General features: G+C 42.8%; 1 protein-coding gene across 1 annotated transcript in view; it reads left to right on the top strand.

Moving 5' to 3' along the window:
• LOC121194336 (aryl hydrocarbon receptor-like) overlaps nt 1-18,081 on the top strand; it is a 30,380-nt gene that overhangs the window by 10,937 nt on the left and 1,362 nt on the right. The window contains exons 3-10 of the mRNA XM_041057167.1: nt 7,865-7,974; nt 10,989-11,078; nt 12,123-12,255; nt 13,261-13,394; nt 13,586-13,788; nt 14,031-14,140; nt 15,541-15,682; nt 15,975-17,592. Coding sequence (XP_040913101.1) covers nt 7,865-7,974; nt 10,989-11,078; nt 12,123-12,255; nt 13,261-13,394; nt 13,586-13,788; nt 14,031-14,140; nt 15,541-15,682; nt 15,975-17,592 — 2,540 coding nt within the window. The remainder of the gene's footprint in view (nt 1-7,864; nt 7,975-10,988; nt 11,079-12,122; nt 12,256-13,260; nt 13,395-13,585; nt 13,789-14,030; nt 14,141-15,540; nt 15,683-15,974; nt 17,593-18,081) is intronic.

Here is an 18,081-nt window from a genome sequence, read left to right as displayed (position 1 = left end):
GGGTTTTTGTTTTGTTTTTGTTATCAGGAGTAGGTGGTGGCCCGCAGCAACGCTGTGGATGAATGCCAAGATGACATGTAGGGATTGGGCAGGAAATTGAAGTGGCACAAGCACAGAACATCCGCCCTAATCCCGTTGTAAATAGCATGATGGGACAAATTGAAAGTGGTCAAATATTTGATAAATATTTGCTGTGTGCGAAATGTTGTTTTGGGTCTCGGCTTCCAGCAAAGTAAAGCCCTCTGTGAGATAAACCCCAGTGTACCCGGCCCAGATCTGGCTCTCTGTGGAGCCGTGTCAGTAAGCTTTATGCTGGAGGCTTCATGATGAAGGCCAGGAACAGAGCCAAGCTGGTCTCTGGGTCACAGTCCCAGGACCGAAATATTTGTCTTCTGAAGGTGTTGACAACTGGATCTGTGTGGTTCTGCGACTCTGTCCTCAAAAAAAGTGCGCTTATGTTCTTGGAGGAAACACAATTGCCGCCTGGATTATGTCCACTAGCAGTTTGGTGCCACTGGATGGTTGATGTGCAAAGTACAGAACTTTGACACCAGAGACTGGGGTTTGCGTTCTGCAAACCATGTGTGGTTGGCTTTGAGATGCTAACATATCTGAAGGTCAGGGCCAGTTCAAGTCAGCCTTGCCTTTTCAGTATTTAACCAAAAACACGATTTTCCTCATTAGGGAAGCTAAAAGATTATGGAGCTTTTTCAAGCTCAGGCTTCTCAGCTGTGTTTGCCACACTAATGATGCCACCTTTATATCGTCTGGGCTAATGTGAGGGAGCTAAATGCTAACGCAGAACTATTGACACACTGACAAAATTGTCCAGGGGGTTGTCTTACAAACAAGACAATGAAAAGGCTACAGGTACATTTCTGTTACAGGTCAGATAGATGTCTAATAAAGGTTTACGTCCGTCATCCAGTCTTATCCTGGTGACTAAAACGTTGCATAGACAACAGATGTTTAAGAAAATGATAAAGTCTTAAAGCATAGATGGTTTCTGTACTGCAACCTTCTGAGATATGCTACTACTATCTCTTATAAATTATTTTGAATGAGACTGCAGCATTGTGAAAAGTCTGGTGAATACATTAGGAGAGCTAATTAATTTATTAAATCGTCACAGATGTCATATATATAAAATATATATATTGAAATGAACCTTCACCCTCCAGCTGCATCACTACCTTCCAGCAAAAACACCGTGCAATAAAAAATGGCTCCAAAGGCAGCTGAAGTATGGCAAACTGTCTGATTTTCAGGGTCACTGCTTGTTTGTCAGATTTGATTTATCAAATACTGGAGCAGATACGTTAGCCGAGGGCCGGCATGGGGCCCAGTGAAAGGAAGAATCACACCATGTCCACCAAAGGGTTGACTGGCTGCTCTCATAAAGTCCTCTTTTGCATCACTTTACTGCTGCTCTGGAGCACATTCATAATACCGCAGAATCAATTATTTAGATTCCTCTCAAAGGTCGAACGAATATATTTAAGTGACAGCAGCACTAACAGGTCATTTCATCTGAGGTTTAGCCTCTGAGTCTTATCTTTTGTTAGAACAAGAGAATTTTCAGTGGGCTGAGCTGATCCTGATTCATTCCAGTGCAGTTTCCCTTGTTTTCGAGAGTTGACAGAAGACGGATGATGATACATCACTACGTCATCTTTTAGTTCGAGCTCAGCATGTTTTTTTTCCACTGCAAATTAACAGATGGCAAGTTAATGGCTCCAACTTAAGAAGATACATAATTTTGGCAGTTTCAGAACATTTTATTGCTGCGCTCAGAGCAAAACATGTCACCATATTTAGTCTTTCAAACCACATTTTGCCAACAACATAACCTAAAAGAGAGGGAACGCTGGACTCATCAGGTGGAGCCGAGCATGACTTCAAATGAATGAAAACGTTTTTTCCATGACTTCTTGATTTGTAAATAAGCAACTGTTTGCAAACAAGTTCACCATATTAACTTTAGATGTGATGATGTGTAAATGTTGTGCTCACAACTCGTTTCCTCTGCCTCCAAGAGGTAAAAAAAAAATATCTCAGTTGTTGCAGGTTTAAGATTAAAACCATCCAGTTTTGGTTATTAAAGAGTTTTAGCAAACAGTTTTTTTAAACGAGGCTTGGACAGCAAATGTGAAGGAAAACAAAACACACACTAAAATTTAAAGTTTGTCTGAAACTTTGAGTTCATTTCCAACCTTTTTCCAACTGTAGGCTGAAAAAGAGAAGTTACTGTGCAGAACACAGTGAATGAAAGAGAAGGAGAATGGTCTCAGTGGACACAGAGGGTATGGACGACCTGACCTGTCCATGTCGTAGAACGTCACTTTGGTGTTTTAATGTATATTGTTTGTTGTCCGGTAACTGTAGACCCCCATAAAGCTAAGGTAAACATATATGGGAAAGCCAAGCTGTTCTCTTCAGTTCAGTGGGAACGCCTCTGGGTGATTTCTGGAGCACTGTTATGCCACATGCATGTGATGGCAGTGGGAATGTAAATTTTTCATTATGTACACTTGTGCCTACTGAAGCTTGATAACAAGATCTGCTCTTTGTTCTCCTCTGGCCATTCAAGAGGCTTTGTGTTGGCCCACTTTTTCTGGTTGGATTATGCCACTGACGCAGCTGCGTACCTGTGGTTTCTGATGTGCAATCTACCAAAGTACAAACACACACTCACACACAGATGAATCACAAAAAAGAGTGCTCATTGTTAAGGCTGAAATGTTCTCAGAAACAAAAGAAACACAGATGTCTGGACATGGTGCAGTAGTTTTTATATGATCTTAATATTTCAACCCTTTGTTTTTCTCATGATCAGGAAATAATTATCACATGATCAAGACACAATAAACTTTATTTTCTCCGAATGACAAAACAGTTTCATCTTGACGTTAACTAAAACTGTCTTTGTGTGATCATTGGATAAAAGATTCTCTTGCTAATAATCTAAAATCAGCAGACTCAGCTGCCAGAGACAAACCTTTATTGTTATAGCTGCAGCTCCAACCGACCTCAGTGTCCCATAATGTCCCTGCAGTGTTGCTTTACTGACTGATGGTGAGCCTGTGGCAGTCAACAATAAGCCTACAGCAGTCTATAGTGACCAAATTGCAGTTACAAGGCGCTGCAATAATACAATTATGGACTTATAATGTGCGTGTGTGTCTGTGGTAGGGGACAGTTTGTTAGATTACACATCAATTTCGTATCAATTTCAGCTGATTATCGCACCAGAGTCCCACAGATGTTTTTTATAATGATCACGAGAAGACAAAATAAAGCTTGTTATGTCATTATCATAAAATAATTTGTTCAAGACATTGAGAAATTGGGATCACGAGGGAGGAAAACACGTTATGAAACTGAGACGAGATGATTTGATGATCACGAGTAAATAAGACCTGAAAACACTTCACTGTGGATTCTTCAGCCTTTCAGGTCACTTTTTATGAAAGAGCAAAGTAAATGCCAGTGACCGCTCAGGAAAGTTCAGGATAGTGTTTTTAAAATAGGATTATATATTTGTTTGTGTTTGTGTAATCATGGATGTCCCATCTCATGCTACATATAACCTCTATATAATGTAAGGTTCTTAATAACATGGACATTTCATGGTTGTGAAACCAAAAACTGTGCAGATGAACATAAATTAAAGAACAACGTTAAAACTACTGCTGGTTTCAAATAGATGAACCTGAGAATGAGAACAAATAGCAGCTAAGTGGATTTTCCATTAGTATTACCAGTAATTAGGTTCATTTGTTTATCTATTTATTTCCTTTCCCTTATGTCTTCAGATCACTTGTTTGTCCAACCATCAGTCCAAAGTTAAGAGAAATAATCCACTTATAATCATGTATAACAGAGAAAACCAGCGAATCTTCACATTTAGGAAACGGAATCAGTGAAGTTTAGGTCATTGTTAAATGACGTAAATTATCAATATTGTCAGCAAATAATTTTGACCAGTAAATTAATTGATCAACTGTTTAACCATTAGTTGGAATTTTGTCTTAATATATATTTTTTAGTTAATCATGGAGACGGACTGCAAACAAAGGCAGAGAGAGGGAATGACATGAAACAAAGGGCCCAAGCTTGAACCAAGAACATCGTGTTACATGATATACGAGTAAACCCCCATTTATTTATGCCTTTTTTTCCAGATCTGTCAGAACCATAACATTTTTTCCACCTTTTTCCAGCTGTAAGCAGCACCTGCGTTTCTCTGTGGGTCAAGAACGTCACACTTTAGCATATCTAGCATGGCCCACGCCGTTTCCTCACCAGTAAGTTGGATTATGTCACACATTATTCTTTAAAAGTCAGTCATGTCTGTATGGGAATAGGGTCAGGGGCGTCCAACCAAAGCTCTGTCTCGTGTGAAGGGACAAGCCACGTCGGACTTCCCGCACAAAGCCCATATGCTGCCCAGTGTCTGCTCCGACACTCCTGACACCACCCCGCCCCTCAGATGGACTCCTTGTTAACCCACTTTGCAGACAACAAAAGATCTGACCCAGAACCCAGTCACCCAATCATGTCATACATCACCTTCAGGGTCAAAGGCCATCATGGGTCGCAGCACAGTGCTCCTGCGGAGGTCAGAGATTAATGAGCTTGACCACTGCTCTCTTTCTCATGACATCATCGCAGCTCATCATCTCCCATTATAGAAATAACAAATTATTTATGGTATTAGCTGCAGCTATCAGTATATTATCATTAATCAACTGATAAACTGTTGTTTTCAGTCAAAAATGTGACAGAAATGCTGAAAAATGTCCAGGTCAAAGAAGAGCAAACATATTTGCTGTTGCACATTGAGTTTACGTAACTGTAACTTCTAGGAGACAGGTTGGATTTAGCTACGTCTGTACAGTCTCTGAGAGGGACAGATCTTTAGAGACACCTCTCAGTATGAAGCAGTAGCTCTAACTACAGCCTTAAAATAACCACACAGCTGAATCAACTCCTCTTTGGCAGAGTGTCAGCAAACACTGAACACTGTAAGTCTTATAAGTGTAGAAATTCTCACAGGGCTTTTGTTTTGTACTGGACATTTGTAAAAGAGACATAAATGAAACAAGCCAACAAAGACTATTATAAAAAAAAACAGTTAAAAACAGACTTATAATTATTTTTATTCAAATCATATATATATACTTTAAAAACAATTTTCTCATGATAATGACTTGAATATCCTCGCTTTAAAGAGGTAAATGTTTAACCTGCAGTGTGTTGACTGTTAGCTTGTACATCATCATGATGAGGCCTAGCAAACAACTGCAAAACCTTATGTTTTTATTTTGAAACCTACATTGTTGACTTTTGCAGTCTTCTTCTCCCCTTTCATTGGTGCCGAGTATGTTTTGTTTTACTATCAAATTGTGGAATCGTGTGAAACAGAGTGACTTCATAAGGCCCTGATCATTTGATACACATGCCCAGTGTTTTTATTTGCCAACACAGAGGATGATCTGTTCCAAAAATAAGCTTTACTGAGAAGAACCGGGATTTACTCAGCAAAGTTATCCAGATAACTCAGTAAACCTGGTTCTTGGAACAGGATCCAGGCTATTCCAAAAACAGATGATTTTTTTATTTTTTATTTTTTTGTGTCCAGTTACATTTTGGTGGAAAAACCAAAGGAATCACGGGCACCAACAAACAAAAAAACAAAAAGACAAGGAGGGAGGGACGCCCTTTGACACTTGAGTTGTACAGTTCATCAAAGAGAAAACAAGGACGATGTATTTCAGTACAGGAAGGAAGAAAAAGGAAAGACTCTTAAAGGAGCAAGAAAAATCAAACAGGAATTACACGCCTCATGCTAACCCAGAAGCTTTCCAACAGCTTTCCAACAGCAGTGTCTCTACTGCTAAGTACATTCTTTATTTAGTTGATTAACACGTTAAGGAATTATACTAAAGTACCGTTTTTAATCCAAGGAACAAATACAACTAAATCTGGTGATGATCTGGCCTGCATTTAAAGTAGTCTGCAAGAAAACCCTTGGATGTGTATGTATGTATGTATGTAATTAAAGTGTTGATGGTTGGGATTATGTTCCAAAATAAACATGCTCTTCCAAATAATGTGCCGTTAAGACCTGACTCAGAAGTCTGAATATTTAAGAACCAAAAAGAGTCAGTCACAAATAGGCTTAGAAGAAGCTTTAAGAAAACATGAACACATTTGCAAGACAATCCCTTGAGAAATGTCAGCTAAGGTGAAGATACTCAGAAGCAGCTGCATGTGATTATGATAGAAACTGTAGCTGAGTTCAGAGGCTCAGCTGAAACTCTCAGCCAGGAACTGATGAGGTGCTTGATGAACTGATTTGTTTTTGATATAACTACATAACATTGACCTCCAACAGACGTTTCTGCAGCCTGTAGAGGTGTTTGTCACCTCACCTTTGTGTTCATGGAGTCCCGCAGTGGAATGTGATACCAAACAATACTGTCACCTGCTGCTAAAGATTGCTCTACAGTGCCACCAGTGGTGGATGAAAATGATATCAGTATTTTCATCCGACTGTCATTTTTCTCATTTTGTTCAAGTGGTAAACAAGGGGATTTCAAAATGTCTCCTCTAAAATTGTTGTGGAAAGTGATTACTCTCAACTCTTAATTCAGCTGTGTCGAATCGAGATGTCCGTGAGGAGGCACATTGCTGTTCAAAGCTTAATCCACAAAATTTCCAGGTCACATAATTGTCTGTTCATCCTCTGAATGCAAGATAACACATATCTCATGGACATCACTTTTTCTACGTGAACAACGGTCCCTCGTCTTCATTAACCCAGCAGCCTGCTAACCTCTTCACAGGCCTCAAGCAAAGTTATGATGTCACGCTGGGAAAAAGGAGAATCCCATTAGGATGAGAACAGCTGGGGGTCACCAGCCAATGAACGACTGGGAGGCAGAGATAGGGAGGGGGAGGCAGAGGGGACTGGGGGAGGGATGAGGGGGAGTGGTAAGGCTGGAGAGAGGAGAGTGGAGGGGGAGGGTGGATGAGCTGAGCTGAGCAAGTGGTAAAGTGCAAATATAGTGACGCCTGAAGGAACTGTCGCCTCATCTCGCTTGAGTGTGGCAACAACGCATCTCTGGAAGAGATGAGAAGCTTTTTTGTTAACAGCTGTGAAGCCTGTAGACACAAACACACCTGACTAAATGTGTGGGCAAAGTACACAACATCAAATTTCTCTTATCCAAAGATCTGTCTTACTCTTAAGTCTCCATTTTATTTATTAATCTTTGGGCTCCGTTGCCAGGAGCTTTACTTCCTTGTTGTTTGGGGAGCTCACTGATCCCACTGCTGACACCAGTTAATCATTGGCATTTATGCTTAAACAATGACAAACGATGAGTTGATTATCAAAGCAGTTGCAAGTAAATTTGAAATACAGTGGTGTGGAGGATCTTATAGACTAACATTCAGAGCAGGGCACTATATCAAACTGTGCACGGTGCTGCACAGCTGTAGGACTGCAGAGCCTCTTAGGAGACTGAAATAACAAAACAAGTTTTTTTTTCTGTTGTAATATATATCAGTGATGTGCTGATGTCTTAGCACATATGATATAAGTAAGTTAGACAAAATAAAAGGTCTGGATTTGGGGAATTAGACTTTCAGATTGCATGTAATGAATGTTTAATGGGCTGGGAGCGGGTGGCCATGCAGCATCTTTGGCGTATTAAGCATAAAGCAATCTGACAGTCACAGCAGTGCTTTGCAAACATTATCACAGCACTAAAGCCTGTCGTCCTTTCCCCACCACCACCTCCGACCCCCAAACCCCCCTCCACCTCCCTCCCTCCCTGTCTCCCCCTCTCTACAGTCACCCTGAACAGTAGAAATGGAGCGACTCCAGCCAGAGTGAACGATGACGACAGCAAACCAGCAGGAGTGGTGGAGACCAAGATCCCTGAAGGTGAACTGTTGCTGCAGGTCAGTATTGAAACTCAGTTTATTGCTCTTTCTCTCTCTCTTCTTATCTTTATCATCTGTTTAATTGTTTTTTGGTTCAATATCTCAGATTGTTTGTTGCACCACTCAAATACTTCATTTTCCAAACAGCCATGTTCAATATGTTATTGAGGCACAGTGTTTGTGAATGGGCAGCTGCACTGATTTAATTTGTGTGTCTGGACCGCTCTTGTGTTTTCTGTTTTTATTTTTTTCTTCTTCCTGACAAGTGCCCAAAATCTATTTACGCCAGTCACAGGGGTTCAGACAGAGGCTCAGTACAGTTTACCACTCAATACGTCTGGCACTGTCTGCTGTGCCCTCATGGAGCATTAGAGCACTGTTCAGTCAGACCAGTCTGCTGCTGAATTAGAGGATAGAACTTGTGCCTGGGGACTAATATGAATATGACTTAGACTTCTGTGCCTGTGCTCGCTGCGCTCCTGAAGGAATTTATTCATTAATGTGGATTCATTTGAATCATTAGATATTCCAAGGATGATTTGGGATTCAGAGAACAGACTTCAGCCCATAATTTCTCAAATCACATGCAGTTATTATTATTTTGTTTTATTATATTTTATCATCCTAAAGGAAATGTCAGGGGTTTTCCTTTTACAACCTGAGTAATACTTTTGTGGCTTTGGCCATGTTCTCTGTCAGCAGTGTTCACATTTAAAGGCTTAGGTCTCGGGCAGTTTCCTATGATTTTGGCTCAACTCTCGGAAATCTTAATGTTACTGAGCAACATACATTAATGACATTTTCGGCAGCGGTATTCTTCCAGCTTTGAGGCAGTGGTTTGTGGGGGGGGGACCCTTTCCTGTTTCCACATGATGATACCCCCGTGCACTAAACCAGGCCCATGAAGAAATGGTTTTCCCAGTTTGGTGCGAAAGAACATGTCTGGTCTGCACAGAGCCCTGACCTCAACCCCATCCAACACCTTTGGATGAACTGGAACTCCGGCTGTGAGCCAGACCTAATTGCCCAACATCAGTGTTGGACCTCACTAATGCTCTTGTGGCTGAATGGGAGCCCTGCAGCCAGGTTTCAAAATCCGGTGGAAATCCTAAACCAGAAGAGTGGAAGCTTTTATAGCAGCAGATTACTGCTCAGGGTTTTGGAGTGAGATGTTCAGCAATCACATACCGAGATAATGTTCAGCTGTCCGCATACTTTTGCCCACATAGTGTAGATGATACGACAAAACTGTAAAAACTTCTCAACTGGGCTGTAGCATTGCCCAGAATTCAGCAGTGCAGTTGGTCACATTTTTCTGGAATCGCACGTCACTGAACGGCTAAGAAAAGGTGATCAATGGAGCGGTTTTCCATTCCAGTGGAAACGGAAAAGAAATCTCTCCTGGTTCACGGCGGTTGTGTGCGGTCTGTACAGTGTGTGTGACTGAGTAGAGAGCGAGCCCGCTGGCTGACAGATCTTTTTGGGATCTGCTGGAGTCACTGATTTTCCAGTCCAGTTCCTCCCAATGTGCATCACACAGGCATTCCAGGAGAGGAGAGGAAACAGACTGCCCACCATTCCCCCGACCCTACCGGGGAGGTTGCATTATAATGATAAGCCCATATTTCCCCAGCTTGTTAGTAATGAAAAATGAAAGCTCATTTGGAGAAACAGACTCAGTCAGGAGGTGAGTGTTCCACAGGGGGCCTCTTCCTCCTCCTCCTCCTCTTCATCCTGGGATGAAGGGGGGAGATGGACAGCGAGCGGTTCACAGGCTGAGGAATTCTGGGTTTATTTCTGAACCCGTGTCTGAGCCAGTTTCTTTGCTGGTCTTCACATCAGACAGTTCTGAATTATAGAGGAGCCGCGAGCGTATCAATTATTCAGACTGAAAATGGAGAAAACGTGGCACAGTGTGTTAATTCTGCTGTTACTTTTTAGTCATTATCGAAAATCAACATACACAGAGTTGGTCGTTGCTGACAAGTGACAACAACTGCAGCAGCGGATCAAGCTGAGAGGTTAACAAGTTTGGACGAACTTTGGAGGGACCTTACATAAGAGGTTAAATCATTTCAGAAAATAACTGTGTTAATAGAAACGGAAAAAACATAATATGTATAGTATGTTTGGTATCTGTTTAAATGAAAAAGTCAGCCTTGACATTTGGTTGTTTGTGTTTACTCTGGAGGAAGTGTCGCAGATGACTGAGGTGAATCACTGGTGTAATGTCAAAAGAATAACACGGCGTCTCCAGCATTAGTCATCCCCGCACCCCGTGGGCTGATTTAGAAAAGAGATGACTGTGTTTGTGTGGATGCTTGTGGTTTTGTGAGGACAGTTGTGTTTGTCTGTGTTTGTTGGTGCTTGTCTGTTAGTGTGTTTATTTACGTGTTCCCGTACCGGGGGAGTGCACGTGTGCGTTTAGTGAGCTGGAAATGTTGGACCAGCTGTTCCCCTTTGAAGAGAAACAATGAGTGTGCTCCATTTCACTTAACATGCTACCTCATTTTCCTTTCTGGTCTCTTCCTTTGTCTTTACTTTGCCATGCTGACATTTTTCTTTCCTTTCCTACCTCCTTTCTTTTTTTATTCTAACAGCAAAGAAATTAAATCGTTTACATATTGTAGAAAAGTTGTAAAGACAAAGAGCTGATGGCTTCACGCGCTGTGTACTGTATGAATGCCCACATGCTTCATATACCTTTGTTTCCTAAGGTGTAGGAGGTGCAGTTCTGCAGAGCAGAAGAGTGGAGGCTTTTCATATTTAAATTCTAAGACAAATCCGAACCAGGAAAAACATCAGTGACAAACACAGACATGAACCACCCTTTCAAATAAAACATTTTAGTTGTTCGGAACCGAGAAAATATTACTGACAACATTACACAGGTGAACCTTTGCCAGTGGCGGTGTGAGTCTCCATTTTCTTAATTGAAAGCTCTTACAGAATGAGAAATAACTGTGCCAAATCATTAGCTTGAGTGAACGTCCATGCTAATTGTCTGTGTGTGTCCTTTGGTTGACCCACAGGCTCTCAATGGTTTTGTCCTGGTTATCACTGCCAGTGGGACCATCTTCTACTCCTCTCACACCATCCAGGACTATTTGGGCTTCCACCAGGTATCATATCACTACCAGTGTTTTTCTGTATGTGCTGCCTCTAATAATCATCCTCTGAATCAGAATTAGAAATAGAAACAGCGTAGGGTTGAGTGGAACGTCCTATTTTTCTGTTGTGGTGAAGATACAGAAATCTGGCACAGTCCCCACTGTTGTATGGATCCCCATCAACACCTGGCTTGACTTCCTGCCTATAGTTAGTAGCTTTGTCTCCATAGAAGGACGGAGGTGTCTCCAAAATCAGGAAACTCTAGAGGGACTCCATGAAAAAAAAACAAAACAAAACATGGTAGCCATGATTCTGTTGGATTGCTATTGGTATAGGACAGCAGCATGTAGGTTCTTTAGCCACATGTTAATTAGCATTTTAACCCAACATGTTTATCATCTAACCTGGCCATGATCTAAGACACAGAGAGACGCAAATCTACAGATACACATATGATACTGTATTAAACACCCAGGAGCTCTGTGGGGTCTGGATGGATGGCTTGCGTGCAACATCTGCTGGGAGCAGCTCGGGGGTCGTGTTTGATCCGTTGGTCTACTCTCTGCATGGTGCAGAGTCAGAGGCCAAAACAGCAGCAAAAAGGCCTGACCTATTTATAGCTTGGCCTTTTGTAGAAACCACTAGTCACAGGAGTGAGCTGCAGTGAACAGCACATCTCTGGCCTACAGCTCATCTGTGTAGCACACATGGTGACGCAGCTGGGTGCACCTTACTGTGACCTTTGGTAGCCATCTGAAAGGGAAATTTGCTTTTGAGCACAGTGTTCTCTCCATAACATGAATCTGCACCTAATAATCCCATAGCCCAAGTGTTAAGCAATACTTCAGCAACCGCTCTGAACACTGCTGCAGCTGCTGAGGCACTGTGTCAAATACTGAACAGATATTCACCAGAAACCCTGCAGCAACAAACCCCTTTGTTTGTCAGTGAGTGACGTATAAATTAAACAACCATATTTAGGTTCTTTTACAGTTGTATAATTTTACCTATGTCCTGAATGTCTCCCTGATTCTTCCTCTCATTGTTTTTCTCAGACCGATGTTATGCACCAGAGCGTGTATGAACTGGTCCATACGGAGGACCAGCAGGAGCTCAGGAGAAACCTGCACTGGGCTTTGAATCCTCCTCCTGCCGCTGCATCTGCTGGCACCCAGGACTCCACCGAAGGTGATCACACTCTCCTCCTACAGGAGTCTTTCCTTCACGACCAAACAAAACTGCGAGGTCCTGTTGGGACTGAATACTCTGAACTGAAACTGGTGTCTGAAAGGCAAACAACAACACCACCAAACCAAGGAGTTATTTGCAAGAACGTTTGAAGAGATTTGAAGAGAGATTTTATGCAAAAATAGACTTTAATTGGAGGTAATGCAGATGTTGTTTGCATATGCTTAGAGTGACTGCGGTGGGTCAGTCTGAGACTGAGCTTTGAGGGCTTGGTCCCAATCTCTATGAATATTTGCACTACAGGCTGGAAGCTCGACATCTACCACAGTTCATCCATGTACTTTGAACAGGTGTCTACGTTTTAGTCCAAACAAAACATTTAGTAAAACTTTCTGTGCTGCTAAAAACACAAAAATGGTTAACATGCAATAAGTTAGAACAATTAACAGGATAATTCGAATCATCTCTCTGTGGTTTGTTCCAACCCCCAAATCTGTGCCACTGCAGCCCACAGTGTGTGTGAACAAACACATTTACATCAAAATGAGACGGTGAAGTACACACAGTTTCTGCATTTAACTGTAAGACCATCCTCAGGTCAGGTCACATGACCCTGTAATCTTCACTGTGGCTTATGAGGTGAAGTGGTCCCAGATCTGCGTTTGGGTTTTAAGATGCTTATGTCTGTGTACTTTGGATCTGAGCAGTGTGTTTAGGTTAAGACCCACATCCCTGACACAGCTAACCCATTCCTGCACTGAACATTAAAATCCAGCTCAAGAATGAAAACGGGGGGCAGAGCGATGCCAGGTCAATGTGGCCTTCATTTTCACATTTATGACAAAGATTCCAGCTGTTTTTTTAAAAAGTGAATTTGATGTAATAGTTGCTTTTACTGGGGTTTTAGCACCAAATCATCTCAAAGCATCTCAAGTTGAAAGTGACTGTACTGACTAATCATTGTCACTGACATTGGCTCATACTTTTTTTTTTTTTTTACCACAGAGATGGAACCTGACAGCAGCTCGTCTCTGGTCACCTACAACCCTGAACAGCTTCCCCCAGAGAACTCGTCCTTCCTGGAGAGGAGCTTTGTGTGTCGTTTTCGCTGCTTATTGGACAACTCCTCCGGCTTTCTGGTAGATTACACATTAAAATCGCTGAGGGAAAACCTGCTACAGTCAGTCACTGAATTGTTTTAAGAAACATGAAGAAGATCATAGATCTTCTTAAATGCTTTTGAAGGTTTAAAGGATTCTTTCATTGAGAAAGGACTGAGGTTTATGAAAGACTGAAATTTTAAACTGCATTTATTATTCGTACTTTTCAGGCTTTGAACATCCAGGGGAGGCTCAAGTTTCTGCATGGACAGAACCAGCGGCAAGAAAACGGAGGGAAGGCCCCGCTGCAGCTCGCCCTCTTCGCCATCGCGACTCCTCTGCAGCCTCCATCCATCCTGGAGATCAGGACCAAGAACATGATCTTCAGAACCAAACACAAGCTGGACTTTACACCACTGGCCTGTGATGCAAAGTAATGAAACTGGCACAAAACATACATGTACACACTCCTGTCTTAATGTGAATGTTCTAATCTTTCACTTCTCTTATCTTAATACAAGAAATGATCCAGTTTAATGTCACTTGGTTTGTTATGAGATGGTTATTTTTGTAAAGCTAAAGCAGTAAAGCCAGAACTTAATGAAACCTTTGTAATCTGTCAACTGTTCAGTCACATGTGATCAGTGATTAGTAACTCATTGTCTTTTTGCACAGGGGGAAGATAGTTTTGGGATACACAGAGGCTGAACTGCGGGTTCGCGGATCAGGCTATCAGTTCATCCACGCAGCAGACATGTTGTACTGTGCAGAGAACCATGTCAGAAGTAAGTTGTGTCACCACGCCAACCAAGCCATTTGACTGTAACTTCACAGCTCTTCCTTTCCTTCATCAACGTACATTTGAAGTCAGGAAAACGGCTTTTATTGACTCTCTTCACTTCATGCGTTTTCTCGATTAGCAGATTTTATACAGCTCTGTTTTTTTTTTTATGGGCGAAAACATAATCCTGCCACCTTACAGTAAACATGCCTGCATGTCAACACGGTGTTAAGGTGGCCCAGAAGAGACGGTTGATACAAAGCCTGATGCTGCTTTATAATGAAGATAATGTGTAATAAGAAATTTTCAGTCTCTGATGTTTATGTGACAGATCCATGTTTCTATTTTAGATTTAGTCCTGTCAAAAAAAGTTGAGGTCTTGTCCAGGCTGGTCAGAGAGTTCAGACAGCTTTCACAAGTAATCCTGCTGGATTACGGAGCAGATTGAGCAAAGCTGCAGAGCTGCCAGAGGACAGGATAGGGCCCACAAATCCACTGCATGAGCAAAGCATCAGAGATGATCCATACAGCAACACCAACACACAAACACTTCAGAGGTCAGACATGTTACTGACCACTTTCTTCTCACTGCAACACGAGGATCCGTGTAGTTTAATCAAAATGTAAAAGCAAGTAGTTCTTCTACATGGAAGAGCCAACTGATCTTTTCCATTCATCCTAACGTTATGTCAGAGTACGATTTTGTGGCCTTCTTCTCAAAATTGTGCATAAAGAAGACAGAACATGGGGTTTATGGCGTAATGCTTAAGGGAGACATTCAGTTCTGCATGAATAGAACTTAAGCTTTTCACCCTTAGCAATCTGTAAAATAAAGCTGGAGGATGTGAGTCAGTTGTGTTATCAGTACAACACTTTGGTCCACTTTCATCCTTTGGTTCCTGACAACTCCTGGCCAGATTTCAGTGAAAGTCTCGGCAGATACTCGTGGTCCCTCGGCATGATTGCTGATGTTCTGACCTTAACTCGCCATCAGCGGCCACAACATCCACTTGTTCAAAGTGAAATCTAATTTGCACGATGCAGTGAAATTTACTGAACAGCATCATGCCTCGCAGTGATCCCATCGACTCCAGCGCTTTATCTCCACTTCTAGTAAGGCTCCAGGACTAGAATTCCAGAGAAAGCTTTTCTCATCAATCCTAAATCTGTCTCTCCTTTTTTACTTGGTATGAAATGTCATCAACATGCCCGGCGGGTAAAGATGAGCTCACTGTGTACACTTAGAGTAAATAAGGCAGCCCTACAGGATTTCTGGCAGTTTAATTTCTACCATTCTATCAGCTTTAGTCTCCGTCCTTACAGAAACGAAGTGCATTCAGTAGGTTCATATTAACTCTGTTATGTAGCTCACTCATATTAACTGTTTGTGTTCCGTATTTATAGTGATGAAGACTGGAGAGAGCGGTCTGACTGTGTTCAGGCTCCTCACCAAGGAGAATCGTTGGAAATGGGTCCAGGCTAATGCCAGACTGGTGTACAAGAATGGCAAACCGGACTACATCATCGCCACCCAGAGGCCTCTTCTGTATGTTCCTGTCCCTTTATGTTGTGTTGTAAACCTGTAAAATGAGCCAGTTGCATTCAGAAACAGACAGAACAAGCTTACCGCAGCAGAACCTTGATACAGTATACATGTATATTAAAATCAAAGTCAATACGGGGACAAATAATAACTTCTCACATGTTTTAATCTGATTTGTGTAAAGAATTTAGAGTGTATGCTGGGAGGGAAGTATGCTTTCAGTTATGATGTGACACATTTTACATGTTTAAACATGTATGACACATAATAATAATCACGTTTTCCATCATTACAGGGATGAAGAGGGAGGAGAACATTTGCGTAAGCGCTCCATGCATCTGCCCTTTACCTATGCTACAGGTGAGGCTCTGCTCTACCAGTCCAACCACCCCATTGCAGCCTTTAGAGATGGAAGCCATGAGAAGAATGGCAGTAAGTCAAAGAAGAGCAGGACTGACAGGCTGGTGAGGGATGGTCTGGACCCCGGCTCCCTCCTGGGGGCACTTATGAGTCAGGATGAATCGGTGTACGTTTGCCAGCCCGCCCTGGAGCCCAAAATGTCTTTCCATAGCACCTTCTTTGGAGAGCAAATGGGCTTCTCTGACTCCGAACCCTCCAGCTTGCACCGGAGCTGGGACGAGCCAAGCAATGGTGTTGTGGGCCCAGGCATCACAGAGCCAAACACAAGCTTTGACCCGCTGCTGGCTACTCTGGACTCCCTCTCCTTGGAAGGCCAAGGGGTTGTGGATGCAGAAGAGGGGGGTTGTTCAAATGGTGAGCTGTTTGGAGCTCTGGAGGGGTTAGGGCTGAGTGCTGAGGACCTGGAGCTGCTGCTGCTGGATGAGCGGATGATCAGAGTCGAGATGGACCCTGAACGCGTGCCCACTTTGGACGACCTGCTGACAAATGACGAGATCCTTTCATATATCTATGACTCCATAGAGGGAAAGACTGATTCCACAGAGCATGGAGGACAGGTGCCTCCGAGTACAGCCTCAGCTACAGCCACAACGGTGTCACTACCTGAAAGTAATACCACCTCTGACACTAATATGCAAATGCTGTTTCCTCACCATAAGCCTCCCCTGGTGGGGCAGGCTCCCATCGTCCAGCTGTCCCAGCAGATGCAACAGCACCTCAACATGAGCACAAGTAAAGTGTTGCATGACTGGGGCCAGCAGAGTGACCATTTGGCTAACACGATAGTTAATGGAGAGCTGCTGGGGCAAAAACAATCTATTCCCAATGGACAGTGGACAGCCCAAGACATTCTAGCCAGTGCAGGGATACAACTGGAACACTTTAACGCACAACAGACTATTTTCAATGGCAAGGCCTCGGAGCTGGATGGCGAGCTCCATCAGCAGCAAAGCCATCAACGCTACCTTCAGCAGCAGCAGCAGCAGCAGCCGCCCAGGATGCAGAGCCAGCTCTCACAGCAGCGCCTTGCCAAACAGAAGGCGGTCAACCTCAACGGACTGTGTGGCATCTCCAGCACAGAGCATTCGACTGGGAAATCCCAGTGGCAGGACTATGGATTCAGTGAGAGTCTGGGCAGCAGCTCCTGCCTTGATAACAGCCAAAAACCTCTTACAAACACCTCACTAGATTCTTGCATGGATTATAGTATGCCTGACAATGCAGATTACGCTGTCAGTGGAAGTGGTTTGCTTGGGAGGAGCGTGCAACAGCACGGGGCCGAGTCCATGGTTTCCTCCTTCCAGGGAATGAACCACAAACGACAGCAGGAGCAGATCCCAGTTCCTTTGGTCCAGGTCATCTCCAGCCTGTCGCAGTGTCCTCCCCCCAACGCCTCCCTGGAGCAGATCCTGGGAGTGGGCAAGCCCTGCCGGCAGCTGGACCATTATGGCATGGTAGCCTCAGAGATCCCCCATGATCCCAGTCATAGTAAGGTGAGGTCACTGACGTATGATTATGGCGGTTTTGGACTGTTGGTTGGACAAAACAAGACGTTCAGTGATGTCGTCGTGTGCTCTAAGATGTTGTGATGAGCATTTTCAGAGTTTTCTGATTTTGTATAAATCTTAATTGATGTATTGGTGACAGCTTTTGAATGGTTCAGTTTGGTAGAGGCTTTCATGATCCCAGAGAATTAATTACCAGTCACTTTGGTGATCTGCAGTATTTTCATCTAACAACAACAAAAGCTCAAATTTTCCACTCATTCCAAAAACAAAATTAACTTTATCTATACCTTATATTCTATAGAAATATAGCACATGGAGTCTGCTATATTCATCTCATCATCTGTGTCATACATGTTTTGTCCTCGTAAAGTCTGTGTAAAGTTTTACAAGTATCATATATTACTGTATACTCATTGCACCCCTAACAGAGTATGCCTAGTATGAGAAAACAGTTCGATCCAGGGCACAGAGCTG

The sequence above is a fragment of the Toxotes jaculatrix genome, chromosome 15, assembly GCF_017976425.1.
Source record: "Toxotes jaculatrix isolate fToxJac2 chromosome 15, fToxJac2.pri, whole genome shotgun sequence".
NCBI lineage: Eukaryota > Metazoa > Chordata > Actinopteri > Toxotidae > Toxotes > Toxotes jaculatrix.
This window is presented reverse-complemented; position numbering and strand designations above follow the sequence as displayed.